Source organism: Mya arenaria, chromosome 15 (assembly GCF_026914265.1).
Source record: "Mya arenaria isolate MELC-2E11 chromosome 15, ASM2691426v1".
NCBI lineage: Eukaryota > Metazoa > Mollusca > Bivalvia > Myida > Myidae > Mya > Mya arenaria.
In genome coordinates, this window is record NC_069136.1 from 26,849,216 (window position 1) to 26,869,019 (window position 19,804).

At 34.2% G+C, this 19,804-nt stretch overlaps 1 protein-coding gene across 3 annotated transcripts in view; it reads right to left on the bottom strand.

The window, feature by feature from the left end:
• LOC128219988 (cohesin subunit SA-2-like) overlaps positions 1 to 19,804 on the bottom strand; it is a 44,310-nt gene that overhangs the window by 12,049 nt on the left and 12,457 nt on the right. For 2 of the 3 annotated variants that reach the window (XM_052928200.1, XM_052928199.1), the window contains exons 16-30: positions 19,139 to 19,228; positions 18,696 to 18,785; positions 18,312 to 18,371; positions 17,406 to 17,549; positions 16,634 to 16,704; positions 16,016 to 16,103; positions 14,281 to 14,451; positions 13,412 to 13,565; positions 12,642 to 12,775; positions 11,769 to 11,870; positions 10,298 to 10,369; positions 9,902 to 9,978; positions 8,036 to 8,164; positions 7,405 to 7,589; positions 6,767 to 6,950 (exon numbers count right to left, since the gene is read on the bottom strand). In XM_052928200.1, coding sequence (XP_052784160.1) covers positions 6,767 to 6,950; positions 7,405 to 7,589; positions 8,036 to 8,164; positions 9,902 to 9,978; positions 10,298 to 10,369; positions 11,769 to 11,870; positions 12,642 to 12,775; positions 13,412 to 13,565; positions 14,281 to 14,451; positions 16,016 to 16,103; positions 16,634 to 16,704; positions 17,406 to 17,549; positions 18,312 to 18,371; positions 18,696 to 18,785; positions 19,139 to 19,228 — 1,751 coding nt within the window. Of the gene's footprint in view, positions 1 to 2,701; positions 4,081 to 6,766; positions 6,951 to 7,404; positions 7,590 to 8,035; positions 8,165 to 9,901; positions 9,979 to 10,297; positions 10,370 to 11,768; positions 11,871 to 12,641; positions 12,776 to 13,411; positions 13,566 to 14,280; positions 14,452 to 16,015; positions 16,104 to 16,633; positions 16,705 to 17,405; positions 17,550 to 18,311; positions 18,372 to 18,695; positions 18,786 to 19,138; positions 19,229 to 19,804 lie in introns of those variants that run through there. The other variant, XM_052928201.1, reaches the window with a different exon arrangement.

Here is a 19,804-nt window from a genome sequence, read left to right on the forward strand (position 1 = left end):
TGTGTTTTAATCAGCTAATCATTGTTATTTCTGAAAATAGCCAGGCGTATATTTGAGTATGAGGGAATCATGCCCTAAACAGTTTAAAGAGGCTTGGACACCGTTTGAAATTGTTTCCAAAGTCATTTTAATTCAACATACTTCCTGTTTTTGATGCAAATGTCTGAGAAAAAAAAACAATCTTTACAACAGTTACTTAACAATAGTATGATGTTAAAGGCTCTAAATCCTGGTTTCAGAATTTAGTTCCTGAATTCTACAACCCCAGAGTATTCAATCTTTTCCCCTATCTTTTTGTGAATGGGGCATGGGCTGTTAGAACTGTAAAAATAGCAAAAAAATGGCTGAAATTGTAAATTTATGATAGTATATTTCAAACAAGAAAACAAAGCAAGGGCACTTGAAGATAAAGAATTTAAAGAGATTAGGAATGCATTTAAACATAACTATAGAAGTAATTTTGGATTGTGAATTTTGAGTCCAATTTTTGTGAAAAAAATATACTTTTTTTATTTGTATTCGGCACCATTTAATGTGAAAAACAAACACTGGTATTATATAATCAACCATAAAAACAGTTATATCAAATAATTTATTAAACTTAATGTGCATACTTCAGTGGATTTTTTATATTGTACAATGCTGGATAGATTGTCCATTCTTCTGTTGTATACTTTCAAAAGAGGTTGAATTATGCAAACATCTGACTCAAATTTGTCTGATTTCTCCAGCCAGGTAGGTGGACTTTGAATTGAAATCTGGCCGTTAACATTGAATTAATTTGATATGGCCTTGTTAATAAACATGGGCCAGTTGCTCCAATGTCTGTTCATGTGATCGTTCTTTTTGCATCAAACTGTTTTAATAGCAATTCACTGATAATTGACAAATATAAATGACATAGAAATGGATAAATAAAAAATATTCCATTGACAAACAAAACAAAAACAAAACACCATCTTTTATAAGTTTGAATTTTGAAGTGTAGTTATTTTCCTGCCATATTTTTTTTGTCGGACATAAACAAAATAAATGGCATGCATACTCTCCTTGTTGTCTTCTACCCACATACCAGGTTTCATGAACATATAGCTCAAAACACTTTTTGAGTTGTGCTTATGGTTAAGATACGATTAAAAAGTATGGTATTTTCAGTATTTCTGTTGCCAAAGCAACCACATTATTTGCATGAGAAAAAAGAGAGTAAAATAATGTTCATAATCTCCTTATTGCTCTCCAAACAAATACCAATTCAATTAAGTGTAGGGATTTGATAGCTGTAAAGACATTTATATGCACAACTAACTCTTAGTTTGGAAAATGGAATTTTGGCAAACATTTTGTTAATGTCAAATATATCTCAGCTAACTGCAACTTAGCGTCATTTCTGTACATTTATAATACCTCTCTATTGTAACTGGTAGACATGGGATATGGAGAGAAAGCACTTGCCCATACTGCAAATGTTATATTGATAATAAATTCCATTTTGTGTTGATATATTCTTTATATAATGTTATAAGGATTTTTTGTATTGCAAAATATTATCGAGAAAACCATACTATAGATAAATTTTATTCTTTAATTCGAATATAATACCTTGATCATATGTAACATAGCATGGTTTATATATAAAATCATGCATTTGAAGAAAAAAATGTTTTTACGGATGTTTAATTTTGAAATCTTCATGTGTAATTGTCACTATTATGTTTGTATTATGTATGTATGTGCTTGTGTTTGTGTATGGGCCAGAGGCCTTTTGAAAAATCAACTTTGACCATTGTGATGGTAAAAAGCTCTTGATCGCAAATGCCTATATGAAAAAGTCATTTGCCCAAAACATCACTCCCCTCGATAGCCAGTCACTCTAGCCATTCGTTTCAAGTTTATTTTTTATATAGCCAGTTTGTACTGATTCTAAAATATTTTTTTCCGTATACTCCTGTTGATTCTACTAAAAGGTTTCACTGAGTTCAATTTATTTGCTGATTTACGCGTGACTCAAATTCATCTGTTTACTGTTAAGACACAGACACATTTTATTTCTTTCACTCAATGATCATTTTATATATTATAAACTTCAAGGATCTTCATATGTGTTTTTCCATTAAAATATTGATACATTTGTTCAGTTCCATTGCGACATATACATGTATGATATATTTTGAATCATTTATAAATGCATTTATCCTTAAAAGACAGCCACATTTGTATATTCAACTGTCTTCTTCAGAAGATGATCTTTTTAAGCTTTAAGCTTCTGATCAAATTCTTAAATATTTAGAATGTAATATATGTTGTCACTTGTACATTTTTATGAAATAAATATGTTTGAACCAAATAACCAGTAATATATATGGCAAAGGAGTTGATTGGCGACAAAAGCCTGACCATCAACACTTCAGTTCAATGTTGTGAGGATTAGCATAAAGAGATTTTTAAGTCATTCATAGCATTTGCAATTGGTCAAGAAGCAGTCAGAACCAGGCACAGTGAATGTCAAAAGGTTGTGCACCTAAGTTACGCCCCCTCTAATTTTAAGTCCTGGATGCTCCTGGATCCAGCTCTGATGGGGATGTATCATCAGTTCACCTATGCTGTCACAACGACATAATTTGTCCTTCTTTTAATCACACATTTTATAATTTAATAATAAAGGCATAGAGGACCAAAAGTAATTAAAACAACCAACAAGGGAAACTTTGACATTTTTATCTCTTCATTTAAACTGCATAAATCAAAAAGTTTGCATGATTTTCATTACTAAGAAAGGTAAATATAAAATATGATAATAATGAACTTTTTTACATTATATGAAATGAAAGGATGAAGACAGTGTATTAAAACAAAACATTATAGACAAAAAACTTGCAAAAGCAAACAATATTATCCTGTAAATTGTAAGCATTATTTTGATTACACTACTGTATACATATCCCTTTAAAAATATATACAACAAACATTGGGCAATATTTAAAGAGTAATAATTTTAATCAAGACTGTAATAGTCAAAATTAGGAACAAGCCCATAAGCCCTTCTCTGGTAAAATGGTTTCCGGGTGCGCTCAAATTCTTCATATAACAAAGCAAGGCTTTTTGGTATTTTTTTTCTTCCAAGCACTATTGTAAGAATGAGAACTTGTTCTAAAAAAAGTCTAATTTCAATGACTTAGATTTTAAAGGCTTATCAAACATTTTCAACTCTTATCATATACATAATGTAAACCCTTGTGTTATATGATTTATTGAATGTTAATCTAGTCATGTAACTTATTGTGTTCCCTTTAATAAATGGCCCACAATAGAGGATGATGCCAAAAATCATTCTTTTCATTTTAATGCACCATCATTTATAACTTGTTTGACTTGAAAGATCAAAAAGCAGAAAAAAACATGATTTAGGTACAAATTGAAAAAAATATTAGCCTTTATCAATGTTTTTTTTTTTAATTAATAGCTGTCTAAATATTCCCGAGTAAAAAGTGACAAATAACGCAAATATTTTTAATATCTGTACAAATATCATAAATATTTTTATGTTTTTATTGTAAAAGTCCAACAAGTTAAACATGATAATGCATTAAATTAAAAAGATAATTGTTTGCATCAAACCAACATTGTGCGCCTTTATCATCTACGATATATGTATTATTTTTTTAGTAATGTATTTTCATTAAATAAACAATGCTTAAAATAACCTTACATATCACACACCATATCTTTTGCAAAACTTCAGTGAAAAGATTTGATACATGATATGTTGAACACATCCCGCTTAATTGCAGTGATATTTTAACCATTATCAGATCTACAGGCATGTTAACAATACACTGTTCACCAATGAGCTAAGATTTAAGCGACACTTTACAGCCACTTTCACAATACTCAGTTGACCAAAGGGCTACGATGTAAGCATCACTGTATACACACGTTCACAATACTCAGGCACTATAAACACATTCGGGGTCTAGAATCACGTGTCAACATTGCACTATTGTCTCTGTAACTCCGCCCCTCTATGGCAAAACAGGTGGGTGGGGTAAACTCATAATGCACCGAGGTCTTCATCCCCAAACACTAGAAACAAAGCAAAAACAAAACAAACTATAACAATAATCACCAAACTGAATATATAAACACTCTTCATAAAAGCTCTGCTTTGTGTTGTTTTGATTAGTTTCTTACTGTTGCTTTAACGGGGATGTTATTGAACTGGCAGCTGAGGGGCTGAAATTATATTTGCAATAGGTTTGAGGGGGCAATTTAGGCCCCAAACTGGTTCAAAGGGGATGAAGCACCCTGCTGCAGAAGTAAAACTGTTTTTTTTAGAAGCGGACTCGACGGTATTCCTTGAAGCAAACTTGAGAGTCAATCCTAATTCCTAACCACAAATAAAGTAACAACCAAAGCAACCAGTTGAAAAAAAGAAGACTTTTTAATCATTCAGAAAATTAAAAAAAAAAACATTATTTTTTTGGTTCCTGGAGCCAAAATTCTAAAAACATGTTCAGTCTCAAGGTTGTTTAAACCATTTACGCAATGAATTCAAAGGTGTTAAATACGTTCTGCTTGAGCCTGCCTGCATACTTATATCATGAAGAGTTTGTGATATTCCTCATGTTAATCCACCATAAAACTACTTGTAAAAGCACGATGATAATTGAATTAACCAGTCGCCAAAGCAATTACTGCAACTTGTCGAGAACATTTGGCCAGCAATTTCAGTTAATCCCTTGATTGAATTCAGAGACTGACTTCACTGATCCAATTGGGGTGCAAAGACAAAGATCCTGCCTACTGCATTTCACCTTTTTTCCGCATGGATATATTTATTCTCTTTTTCTTTCAAGCCCAAATACCAAAAGTTCCATCACTGTCTGAATGTTCGCTACATAACATATATAACAGAGCTTTCATGAATAAAATAAATGGAAAACAATGTCTATTTTTAGATAATTTTAAGGAAATTATCAAAACACAATGGCTCCATCTTGTCAACAAATGTTTAATATCACTTTTTTAATATGATACCTTTGTTCCCTGTTTTAAATAGATGACCCTGAATATGATACCTTTGATCATTTTTTTTAATCCATCAAACCCTGATTATGATACCGTGGATTGTTTTTTTTAATCCATCAAACTCTGATTATGATACCGTGGATTGTTTTTTTTTAATCCATCAAACCCTGATTATGATACCTTGGATTGTTTTTTTTTATCTGGCAACCCTGGTTATGAAAACTTTGGGTTTTTTTAATCTGGCAACCCTGATTATGAAAACTTGGACTGTTTTTTTTTTATATCCTGCAACCCTGATTATGAAAACTTGGACTGTTTTTTATCCGGCAACCCTGATTATGGAAACTTTGATTGTTTTTTTTATCCGGCAACCCTGATTATGTAAACTTGGATTGTTTTTTTTATATCCGGCAACCCTGATTATGAAAACTTGGATTGTTTTTTTATCAGGCCTTTGATCACTTTTTTAATTCGGCAACACTGACTATGACACCTTTGATCACTTTTTTTAATTCGGCAACCCTGATTATGATAACTTTTATTGCTTTTTTAAATCCGGCAACTGTGATTATGATACCTTTGATAGCTTTATTTAAAATTCAACACCCTTGATTTTGAAACCTATGATGGTTTTTGAATCGGAAACACATAGTATGGTACCTTTGATGGTTGTTTTTTAAATCAGTAAACCAGAGTATACTACATTTGGTTATTATTTTTTAATCGACAACCCGGATAATGACACCTTTTGTTGCTTTTTTTAATCACTAAACCCTCAGTACGATACCTATGGTCACTTTTTTATATTGATAACCCTGAGAAGAAATGATATTTATTTCAAAGCAAATTATAAAAATAGAATCCTCCGGCAAGACTTATTTGAAATTGCAACTTCCCATTAAATTTGTGACACCAACGTAATATCAAACCAAAATTCTATATCTTACGATCTTTCCATGTACATTTGTTGATAAGATGGCCGTTATATTCTTCAATATATAAATCACCCACAAACATGCATTATAACAGGGAAACAACAACTGTCCACAACTCACAAACACCAACCACAAATCACATCTAAACAACGTATTCCTGTCTAAAACAGCTAACACACGAAACAACACTTTCCTATATAAAACAGGTAGGCAATACATAATGGAGAATAATAAGACAGAAATAATGAAACAATAAAGATAAGATAAGACAATAACACCACAAATATTACATATTTAGAGGATCTGACAAGAGCGGTCATTTAATACAGAATTTATGAAACAAGTTTTTGAAAATTGATAAAAAAAAATAAGCCTTGGTTTTTGAAAACTGATAAAAAATATATAAGCCTTGGCGATTATTTTTTTTATAGTTTTAGCAAATGAGTTGAATAAATACAGTATTGACTTACCACAAATGTCAGATTTAATTTATATCATAAATACTTCTGTGCCAATTTACAGCGCTAAACCCCCCATAAAACATCGCTTTATAGCCAACCATTTTTAATACTATCTATTAATGACGAAACGTAACACTTCTTGGAGAGTTATTAAACTAGTTATATATTAAACATATAAAATGACGTTATTTCATGATGGCGACATGATATGAATAATTATTTCATTTTTTCCCCACCATCCCTGACTGCTACTACCGGTGCTTAAAATGAATCTATAAAAACTTTCAACAAAATAAACCTAGAATAAATCTGTTAAAACTAACGGACGATCACAAGACAACTTACGAGGCTTCCTGGAAGTCAACCTCTGACCCCGGCTCTGATGCATTACTCTCTTCGTCCATACGTCTCCTCTTGGTGGCCGCGTGGTAGGTGGTGGACTGGTGTTGGGGCATTCCCAGGCCTGGGGCAGGGGTTGCCGCCTGGCCGTGGTCCCAGCTGTGATTGGACGTCTCCTCCGTCATTGTACCTTTATTTGGAGACACGCATTTATAAAATAATATGATATATAATAATATGAATTTACATGAATATAAATGACATTAAAAAGCTGTTTTAAAAAAGTACTGACCCTAATAAAGTTGTTTCTACACCATAATGAAATTTTATTTAAGACTTACATAAAGGACAATTGTTTTCGGTTAGCGCACTGGCTTATTTACTAGGCGACCCAGGTTAGTTTCCCAGTCCGGATGCATGTGAGTTTGGTTTGTGGTCACCATGCGGGACTAAAGAATTATCTTCGGGTACTCCGGTTTCTCCCAAAACAATAGACTATACTCTCGCGTAACATCGTGCCAATGAGAATAACTGATACAATGTTGTAATTACTTTGTTTCACAATCGTTGTTTAATAAAAATAAATTGAAATATAATTTTGACATTTTGAAATTAAGGCAACACATAACATGTAGCTCCCATACCGTCCATATTGGTGACGTTCCTACGTTTGCCATATCTTTTCTGTGCAGCCTGCTTCAGAGTGATGGGATGGATCTCGTGCTCGCCCTGTACGAGGGAGTTCCGATATGTGAACAGCGCCTGCCAGTCGTCAGAGTTGCGCTGGATCGGGGGAACGCCCGCTAGCTGCTTGTCCAAGTAGTTCAGGCTAAAATAAAATTGCAATTACACATATTGTATATTCTTTGTGAAATTAGTTTACAGCTGAAGTTGTAGTAACTTATCCATCAGGATTATCTTTTTCATACTCTCCCATTGCTAGAATTTTGCTAGCTTAAAGAGTTCCTTTTTGATTCAGGTTGTTGCATAGAAAATTTGCAATTAAAACTAACTGTAAAAACCATTGGGACATCCTGGAGGCGAACTAGCTTTGATGCTCTTTTTCTATTGGCTAACATATTCCTTTCTTAACCAAAAGTGTATTTTAAAAATCAGGTTGTTGAACTTATGTGGAACTCTTAAATAGCGCTCTGCCTACGCAACTCATCGTTATTAATTTATTTTACTTACAAGTTACACAATCTGATTTCTGATGTCATAAATGTTATAAAAACAAGTAAATGGGTTTGATTTCTTTTCAAATAAAATACTTACACTGTCTTTTTGTCCTGCTTCATTAGTTTGTTGGTGAACTCGCACAGCACCTCCAGGAAGGCAATGTTGGGCGGCGCCTTGCTCATATCATTCAGGTCCACATTGGCAATGCTGAATAGGATCCCATCCCTGGGGGAAAAAAAGATTTAACATTGTACATGATAAGCTGATATTCAATACTGCCAATGCTAAATAGGATACCATCCTAGGGGAAACAAAGATTAAACATTGTTCACTGGTATTCAACAATGATTGGTGGAGCCTTGCTCATGTCGTTCAGGTCCTCATGGGCAATGCTGAATAGGATACCATCCCTAGGGAAAAAGGTTATCATTTATACACAATCATGTCATTCAGGTCAATGTTGGCCATACTGAACAGATCCTGTTCCTGGATTTAACATGAGATATATGTTAAACAGTATACCATCCGAGTGCTGCTTAGAACTGTATGTACAGTTTTACCAGAAGACATGCATTGACAATGACAATGACCTATGACCTTTTGATCCCAAAATAAATCAGGTCATGTCTTGGTAAAGTACAAACTACTAATAAAGCTTCAATAGTCCCAAACAACTAGGACCTTGATGTATAGATTCAGAAAACAAGATTACTCATAAACTGGTCAACAGAGAACTATTTTATGGTGTAAGATCAAACTGCTCTTAAATGTGCAGACAAAATTTTGAAAACAATGTTTGCCATGAAAAGCAGGGTTCCCGCTGGCGATCGCCATTGTCGCCATTTGCAACAAAATCGCAAAAGTGGCGACAACTTTTCAAATTTGGCGAATTTATGGAGGCAACAATTTTTTTTGAAAATATTTTCTTCAAATGACATAAGCAGTGCCCATGCGGCCTGCATGATAATTGATTCTGTCACTGTCACTAATCAAGCGCATCTGCTGGTGTGACAACAAATCCGATAATTAGGGCAAGCAGTCACAGCTCAGTCAAAACTTATCTAATTATTGCGGAATTTTATTGCTTTCACGGATTAACAATGACATCCTTTAACTTTTATGTCTCTTATTAGCAAACAATTTTAAGATTAAGCTCAACAGCTTTGTTGTTGAGTAATTAACATGTTAGTTTTAAAAATGCAAATCATAGAAATTTAGGTTGTCGGAAAGACACGTGACATGCAAATTTCGTAATGACATTTACGTGCTAAAAAAAGATTTGCTTTCGGTTTTGTCGCAATTTGTAATTGCTATGTATGCAGCATTTTAGGGGGGTTAAAAAGTGTCAAAAAGATAAACAGAAGTCATTGGGTATGCTTACAAATAAATAGAACTACATCCCATTTGATAAGGCTTCCTATGAGTTGGATGGAGTAAAGAGTAGACACTATTTTATTAGGACAGTATGGTCTTAGTCTGACAATTTTTCATTTATTTTAAATTTATCTCATAATTTCATAATCATATTTTTTAATTTATGACACTATTGTATGCAGGCATAAGACTGAAATCATATTGATGTATATCATTTTTATGTCACTTTTTTTGGCAATATTTTCATTTTTTTTTTTTTTTTTTTTTAATATATACCAATACTTGTCCATATATTTTGTCAATAAAATAACAATTTGCTCATATCTTGTGCTTCATGAACAACAATATTATATCATGTTCTGCATGACAATATGCTTATTAAATGCAATTTAAGGCTCTTAAAATGCTTAAACCCCATGAGCTTCAGAGGGCTTCGCCCTGGACCTGTAAGAGGACCTTTAACGGCCCCCTTAACCCCCCGCGTAAAAAGTGGCGACAACTTTTTAGAACCCAGAAAATGTATTCATTAAAACAATAAATCTGCCTTATAGCCCAAGGTATCTAAGCCAACCAAATTTTTCAGCTCACCTGTGCATTGCCGCCACTGCCTCTCTGTTCTTGACCTGATCGAGACCGAACGACAGGGAAAACCTCCTAGCCAGTTCCTGTAAATTGTCAACACAAACAATCAACCATTGCTTGGCAACAAAATATACAAACGTAAACAAATATTTGAAAATAACCTCAAATTTCTATTCAAAAAGAACTTTCAAATTCGTACTAATCTTGTCTTCAAATAAGCCTGAATATTTATATCTGTTATTTGGCTCTGAAATCCTTACAAGTTGACTTTGAAAAATATATCATGAATGCACACATAAAATAAAATATTTTCTTCTTTTATTTTCACCATAAAATGAAGACCATAATGCATTCAACGTCAGTACGCATTTTGACTCCTGTGAATTATGTAACTTTATGTACCTTTATAGACTGGAAAGCATCAGCGGAGCGGTCAATCATACCATTACCCTCATCCTGGAGCTCCCGGAATAACTGAAACACCACAGGCAGGGGTGAACAATGATGGCAAGTCTTGATAGTATACAAACAATATGGGAAACATAATGATGAAACTACTTTCAATCGCTAGATAAGACTGCTTTTTACCAAATTGATATATATATACTAAAAAATATCACTATTTCAAAACACAAAACCAGTGATAATCCTGATTCTGCCAAAGCTTTGTAATTTAAACATTACTGATGAAGATGAATGCTTTCCAGTTGGTAATTACAGTTGAACACCGCTATTTCAAACACCGTTTATCCAAAATTATTGCTTTTTCGAAATTATTTTTCAATCCCGATTTTTCCTCCTTTTTTTAAACTAAATTTTTGGTCTTTAATCCGAAATTGCTATTCCGAAATAATCACTATTCCGAAGTAAAAATTACGGCCCCAATTTGGTTTTACACACCTATTTATTAATTCTTATTTCGAACACGATCATGTCAAAGTTTTTCACACCATTCTGTCAATGCACTCGGGCATCGGCTTGAGGTGACAATGGAGCACAATAAGCACTTGTTACAGAATGAGCATGCGTATGTTACAAACATCAATGTCAGAAAATGAGCCATTCATTTGGGTGATGTATTGTGTATATCATTGCTGGTTAACACAATCTGAATATCATTTGAAAATGTCTACCTCATCTGATTGGATTGCCGCATTGCATACATGTGCTGTCATTTTGTTTTAAATGTTTTATGTTGTTTTAATAAAGAAGCATAATAGCGAATTATTTGTCAATTATTAAACACTAAATCAACAAATATTTTTGTATACGAAAGATAACTCAAACTGAATGTATCGTATTGGTAACGTGTAACCGACATTGCAATCTTCAGGACTTAGTATTTCACTTCATCTATAATTCGCAAACGCTGTCATTTGCAGAAAATTGTTAATTTGAAACATCGGCATTCCGAAGTAATTTGTTGGGTCCCTGCGATTTCGGATTAACGGTGTTCAACTGTAAAACCGATATGGTGAATTATATCATGATAAACTTACTTTCTTTAAAAGTAACATTATCAAAACATGTTTACTTATAAGTATTTCAGGCTTGTGATCTAACAAAAACAAAACTTAAACAGAAAATATGGGCGAAATTTCAACCAAATGTTGTCATGTCGGAAATTAAAATTAAATGAAGTCATTGCATTTTTTACCAGCATCGTATGCCTTAATGTTACCATTTTTACAATGAAACGGGTAAAATCTGAGAAAACAGTGAAATTATACTTCGATTAACTCAATGTTTGAAACTCTGTGGTTATCAAGATATAATCCACGTTCGTATTTCAATAAACCACCAGAAGGCATGAAATATATTTGCTTCTGTACTGCTCCATGAACAAACGATGCCTACAAACTCCACCACTTACCTGAGTGAGACTTGTTATGAGAGTCTTGGCCGTGGTGACCTTGTTGATTTCTCGTGACTTGCTCAACGTGGCTTTGATGATGTCACCATAGTCATTGTAGAACTGAAAACAATGGATAGGCCATGTTTGTTGAATTCATCACTGTGACGTTAAAATGTTTGAAAATAAAATGACTCTTTTTTTAAAACACTTTTATGAAAAACCCAAATACACATTGTGCACAATCCCTTTAACTTTATATTAATCAAGTAAAATATGATTTTGAGAACTGCATCTGGTTCAACACAATTTTAACCTGAGTAAAAGGACTCGCTTGATGCAAAAACATATATGAGCTACCACTGTAAACTGTTCTTAAAACATTTTTTCAGACCAATATTTAAGATTTTACATAACCAGAGACTAAATAGCAATGAAATGATATTTGTTGTCAATATTTTTGCAGGTATATTATAGATCAGGCCCCTAGACCACATAAAAAGTCATTCATTTCACAACATAAAAGCATATCTTGCATGTTTTTACACTTTTTTAAAACTTATTTCTCATAGAATGTGTTGATAAAAACTTTTGGTCTAGATTTCAAAGAAAACTAATTTAGAGCAGAAGATGTTCCCGTACTTGAGAAACTGTTAAAAATAATGGGGTACCGTAGTACACATTTTGACATAGATTTTTTCCTTTGGAATATTGACCAAAGTTTTTAATCAACATATTCTATGAGAGAACACATTTTTTTTAAAAGTATAAACATTTACGGATCAGAAAAACTTTTGGATGTTATATGGTAAAATAAGTTTAGCTTGAGATAAATGTTGACTGAAGTATTTTCGTGATATTCGGGCTAGATAAGACCATATAAAGACCACCAACCTTCATGTAGTGTTTGAACATTGGAGCAGCAGCAGTGATGTGGATGACATTATACACAATCAGCTTGCAGTAACAGGCGAGGAAGTTACGTCGTTTGTGAAGCTCCTCAATCTTTATGTTCTCATCCACTTCATCTGTAAATGCAAGTAACATTGGGCCGATGGTTTAGAACTTTGTTTAAGTTAACAATGTGATTAATGATATCATTGTCTCATTGTTTTAACTACTAATTTTTCATCCATCCCGCAAAATGACAAACTTACCAACTGTTCTTATATACCATAGTCTAATATCATAAGCTCGTAATCCTGTTTTCAGGATTAATCCTGCATTTTACCATCCCCAATAAATATAATTCCAAAGAATAATAGTTAGCAAACAAAAGCAGTGGTCGAAATAATCACAAGCCAACAAGCCCTGCACTGGTAAAATGTTTTTCGGGCTTGTTCGAATACTGAATTTTATATAGCAGGGCTTGTTCAAAATTTGATGCCAAGGCTGAAGCGATAGTATAAGAATTTGGGCTTGTTCATTTAAAAGTCTAATTTTGATGACTGCAGAAGGTAAAAAAATCTTTTCAAATCACTGACTTACACATGTGTATCTGACTTGATGTAGAAACCATACATTTCTCTGACAAAAGGGCAGTGAAATATTCTCAAAATTTATGCAGGGATGAATGCAAACTTTACCACATAACTAAACAACCTCTGAGAAATGCATTCATGTATCACAGTTCAATCTTTCACATGAACAAGTCATGTACACACCATCATCATCCTCTAGGAAGACTTTGTCCATAAGGAAGGACGTGAGACGATTCTGCAGGCTCTTGTCCGGATCATACACCAGCACGTTTTGGCTCTCCCTCTCCGCAAGCTGCTTCCCATAGACCACTAGGCTGTCGCATATTGTCAGGTAAGCCTGTGGATATTTTGAACAGTTGTAGGTTTACTATTTAAGCTATTGTAGGTATACAATCAAAGTTATGGATCAAACTACTAATATAAGATAAGGTGGCTCTTTTCTGGATAATACACCAGAGCTCTCCCGCTCCCCTGGACACCACCAGGCTGTCTGTCACTTTATTCAGTTTTCATTTATTTCACAATGCAATGGCACCTTGTACTTAACTAACTGCATGGAACCAGAGAATATCTTTAACAATTTAAGAAAGCCCATAGCAGCACTTCAACCCGAAACCCTGTGGTCAACCTCTAGTTCAGACAGTAAGGTCAATTTATCTCACTTCTAAACAAGCGCTCATCGCAAGGGTCGTGAGATCAAACATAGGGGTGTTTCTGAGGAATTTATATAAACTTTTGTTTAAGCTTAAAAGTACTTAAAGGGTGCTGCACCCTGTCCTTTATTTTAAGCACCCTTCTGCATGACAGCTCCACTGCCTTAACAGAATGAAATGCTTAAGACTGTCAAATATTTATAACTTATAAATTTATACATACAAAGATTACATATTTGGCAGCTGAAATCTAATCTTACTTTCATTACTCAAAAGTCCTAAGATTTTTGTCAATTTCATATTGTTCCAAGTTATTTCTCATCCATTTTCCCTTTTGCAGCATCCAGTCCTTTTTTAAAACCTAGCTAAAATATACAGTCAAGAAATAAAGCCTCATACCTCCTCACTAATCTTGTCGCTGGTGTGGAAAAGGAGTTGATGGCAGTACTTGAGGAGATCCACCTGGTATTTCCTCACAGTGAGCGCGTGATCCTCACTCGGTACCTCATCAAGCTTCTTCAGGTTCCAGAGTAACAACATCTGTAGCGTCTTCTGAGCCTTACACACAATCTGAAAGAGATAAGCAACATCCAAGTGTTATGGCCGACTGAAATATTTCTCAAGTTTCTAATTGTATCTGGGCTGGTTTGCACACATCATCTTAAATCATTTCCTAATTTGAATCATTTTCCTAAATAAGTATCTCACTGTTCATATCATATAAAAATTTAACTAGAGCTGTCACAGGAGTGACGAATACCCCTTAATGCCGCCTGGACACAAGTATGGCAAACTATTCCTTTCAAAAGAGGCCATAACGCCAAGGTTACTGCACACTGCATCTTCTTTTATCATGCATGTATTGTTTAATTTAAATCTGTTGAGTAATTTAGAAGTTACACTGCTGACTAGAAAAACTAGCCTTTCATGAGTTATCGTCCGGAAACCATTTTTCTATTTTTAGTAACAGTGACCTTGACCTTGGCCCCACCAGCCCCAATATCAAACTTGACCTGTATCTTCTGATGTTACACCTGTGTACCAAAAATTGTTCAAATCTGTCTAGCCTTTCATGAGTTATCGTCCGGAAACCGTTTTTCTATTTTTAGTAACAGTGACCTTGACCGTAGCCCCACCAGCCCCAATATCGAACTTGACCTGCATCTTCTGATGTTACACCTGTGTACCAAAAATTGTTCAAATCTGTTAAGCCTTTCATGATTTATCGTCCGGAAACCGTTTTTCTATTTTCAGTAACAGTGACCTTGACCCCACCAGCCCCAATATCGAACTTGACCTGTATCTTCTGATGTTACAGCGGTGTACCAAAAATTGTTCAAATCTGTCAAGCCTTTCATGAGTTTTTGTCCGGAAACCGTTTTTCTATTTTTTAGTAACAGTGACCTTGACCTTGGCCCCACCAGCCCCAATATCGAACTTGACCTGTATCTTCTGATGTTACACCTGTGTACCAAAAATTGTTCAAATCTGTCAAGCCTTTCATGAGTTATCGTCCGGAAACCGTTTTTCTATTTTTAGTAACAGTGACCTTGACCTTGGCCCCACCAGCCCCAATATCGAACTTGACCTGTATCTTCTGATGTTACACCTGTGTACCAAAAAAATTTCAAATCTGTCTAGCCTTTCACGAATTATCGTCCGGAAACCATGAAAACCGACAGACCGACCGACCGACAGACAGACCGACCGACAAGCTCACTCCTATATACCCCCTCAAACTTCGTTTGTGGGGGTATAATAATTTATGAAATACTTTATTTTCCTTAATTTTGTTGAACATAAATGTACAGAGTTTTATGTTAAAAAACAGACTTTCCTACCATTTAACTACAAATATTTTAGGAAATTGAATGGATTAAAAGTATGGTTTAAACAATATTTATTGTATGTACATACATTTAGCAAAACATAAATTGGATACATGATAAGTAAGGATTGAGGAGATAGCTCAGATCAAAAGTTTGACCTTCCTTATCTGCAATGTCATCTTTTTTCACCATCTAGCCTCAAATCATCCCGAATACTTATACAATACATCCTTATCAGGTATATGCATTTTTGCTGACGGATAAATAATTCTCTCAAAACAAAGGAACAATATACAACCGAATACCTCGTCATGTAGGTCCACACTTTCAGAAGCCAGCCTCACGACTTGGAACAAATCTTCCCACAATTCCCAGGAACTCAGATCATGGCAGCTGAAGAAAAGTAAGACATTTCAATCAGACCATACCAAATAAATTCTATCAGTCATCGAAATTAGACTTTTGGATGAAGAAGCCCAAAAACTTACGTTATTGCTTTGCATCAAATTTTTTAACAAGCCCTGCTACATAAAATTCAGAATTTGAGCAAGCCCGGAAAGCAGGGCTTGCGGGCTTGTACTTATTTCAACTACTTTCCTATGTTAGGCGTCTGGTTCCTATTGCAAGAAAAAAGTACTTAAAAAAAATAAAATCTCTTAAAACCAAATTATATGAATTGTATCAATGAAAATCATAAATCATATATATGGCAGTCATACGTTTAGGAAACTGAACATCTCCTGTATATGTTGAGCAGCAACATGGAAGTTTAAGCCTTCAGAAATACATTTGCTTATTGAGGAAGCATAAAGGCTTTCCACTATCTTTTTCAACAACATTTAAGGAAGCAACAATAAAAATTTGATGAGATCTCCAAAATTGAGTGAGATTAGTGTTAACAAGCCTTGTCGGCAAGGTCTTACCAGGAAAATGCATACAGGCGCTTCAAGGCTGCAATAAGGGCATACACCTCATCTTCATCGGGTTGTTCTCCCTAAAAAAAGAAAGATTATGTTCAAACCTAGGCCAAACAAGAATAATATTGAGGTTCCTGCAACATACTGTCAAAAAAATGGGGGAAAAAATTTAATTTTGAAAATAATTTGATACTTGTACAAAGCATGTTTATTGTTGATATGTTTACATACATACACATTCTGACAATAATATTGCCAAGAAAAAAGCACAATACAAGTAAACTGTATCACCTTGTACAAATTCTAGTGCCAAATTGGTTTATATTTCCAATAATTATCATTACTAGACACTAAAAAGGTGACATGTCGCGCTGTCGAAGCCTTTGACATATTTTAACATTTGACCTCTAAGGGTGACCTTGACCTTTTAAAGTTCAGACCTGAGTCTAGTGCCCAACATGCCACCTCACTATGGTGAATCTTTATGGCAAGTGTTTTGACAAGCATACATTGCGTGGTCAAGATATGGTCAAGTTATAGCCCAGACAAGAATGATGCAATGAACCAAAAGTTGTCAATAACAAATTTGCCAAAAAAATGATAAAATCCATCCACATTACATGAGCACATACCTCAGCAATTCTGTAAGGCTCACAAAACATACACTAGTTTTTCTTAATAAAAACAACAACAACCGAAAGGTTTGAATCTTTGGATATTCAACTTTGTAAATAAAGTGAGGTTACAGAACATACTGGTATGGCCCATGTTATGTTACCTCAGCAAAAAAGTCTTGCATTGCCTCCTTGAACTTGACCGCAAGGCTGTCTACCAGCGTTTTCCTGGCAACGTCACACTTGCCAGCAATAGCGAATGAATCGTCACATAGGCTCTCAAAGCAGCGTGAACACATCTCCAGTACCTAAACACAGAATATACATGAATGTTTCTGTTTTTTTCAGTTTAAGATGAACATACAAAGGTTTGTTTCAGGTAACCTGACCCTACTAAATAAAAGCCTTGTAGTTGTTATTTTTCAAAAAGAATGGAGAAAAAAGGTCTTCCTAGCATAAACACATTTTTAACGGAAACAGACATTAATTTTTGACAGAGAATAAAGCTCCACAATAACAGGAATATATGAGTGACATTTGCAAGAAATAGCGCTATCTGCAAGAAAATGATCTTGACATAAAATTTTATTTTTACAAAGGCATTTAAAAAGCCCCAAATCATCTGTCACTGATCAATCTATTCCACATCCACATTTTTATTTTTATTCTGCAATATATCACAAATGAAAAGGTCATATAATGTTTGTATCTGCCAGAAGTGGTATACATATAAGTGCAATACTGCATCTTATAGTGCATTATCTTATAGTTTTTGTCACATAAAGTACTCAGACATTGCGTGTTAAAATAGTAATGATGACAAACAAGAGCGCCACAGACCTCACACTTATGATCGTCTGTTTTTTTCTCTCATTTGAACAAGAGGTATTACTTGACAATACTTTGAATACCTTGAACAGGTTCAGAGTTACGGTCAAGGATATATACATCAATACCTGAACTTTTCTTCTTTAAAAAACAGACCAGCTTATAGTATGTTATCATGAAAGTACTAAAAATAAAGTACTAAAGTATCTATGACGGGGAAATAATAAAAGTATTAACTGTACCTCTTGGTCAGTGTGTTTTTCCACAATCTCATGAAGATATCTTAGCAAGGCTTCCAAATTCTGAAGAAAAACAATATGAACATCATAGTTGGCAGATAAGAAACTTACTGTATTGCTATATATGTTTGTGTAGAAATTAGCATAATTCCGTAGTTCATACTTCAAAAATACTTAACTATATATCATCTTTATGTACTTTAACTATGTGTCACTTCTATCTGATGTCTTTTTCATCTTGTGTGAGGCAAAACAAAATAATGTTTGTTTTCGATTTTACTACAAAAATGTCCGATAGCAATGAAAAAATCTTTCAGCCTGCAAGGTTGAGAAACCGGAAGCAAACACACCATTTAGTAACAAGTTAGCATTCTCTATATTTCTCACCTTCTCCTGCCTGCTGGAGGTGTATATCTCCAGGTCAAAGTACTGGGGGATCTGTAGCAGGTTGCTCACCTTCTCTGGGTCCATCAGATACTGTGGAGAATGAATAAACGTTGTTGGGTATACGTTTAAAATAAGAAGATATTGATGAATCATACCATTTCAAAACCTTACCTGTGTCTTACAGATACCGTGGTGAAAAATGAAGAGTTAAGTTTAAACTTATGGATTTTTAAAAGTTATTGCACATTATATTAATCACTCTTGTGTTATGCAATACAATAAAGTAATCTTGTGTTATGCAGATGCCATAGTGTCCCTTTAGGAAAGTATCAACAGTGTCAAGAAATGGTCATATAAAAATATCATGCCCTTTGGCAATCCTGAAAGACTTTGCATTGTTTATGACAACCAGCCCAGATTGGCATCATATCTACTTTATTTACCTTCAACAAGAGTTGTGGTAGGGCCACGATGTAGTGCTCTGTCAGTTTGGTTTTATCATCCTGCACTGACTGCTTCTCTTTGGTTGTCAGCTGAAAAACATGGTAGTTATACATGAAAACTTCTCTTCTTGGTTTACCATCTTAAATCTTTGTTATGAAAGCTGTAAAACATTCACTCCGCAACTATCTTAGTTGAATTTTGTTAAAATTTACCACACAGTTACATGAAATGCTTTGCTTGAGTCATGCAACCATTTGTCAAAATTCACAGATCTGTTCAGTAAAACATACAGTATACACAGTTGAGCATACACATACTTTTGGTACAAGCGTTTGTCTGCTTTACTACGTTAATCATGCAGCACAGCTTAACAGAATAATAGATCATGTTCCACATTCATGTATGCATACTAACTGCCATGGTTTAATGACAAAGGCACAACAATTAAATGTACATTTAAGTAACTTTGAGACGCTTTAAGATATTAATATAAAACTTGGAACTAGTAGGTCTGTTCAACAAGTAAAATATTGACAACGAGGCTATGGACAAGCTAACAAATGAATCTTATCAGCAGACCAACAAGTTTAAGGTAACGTATACTGATGCAGCATGAAAATGAAGGCATCTCAGTGTATATAACATGAAATTCTGCAGACCAGTAA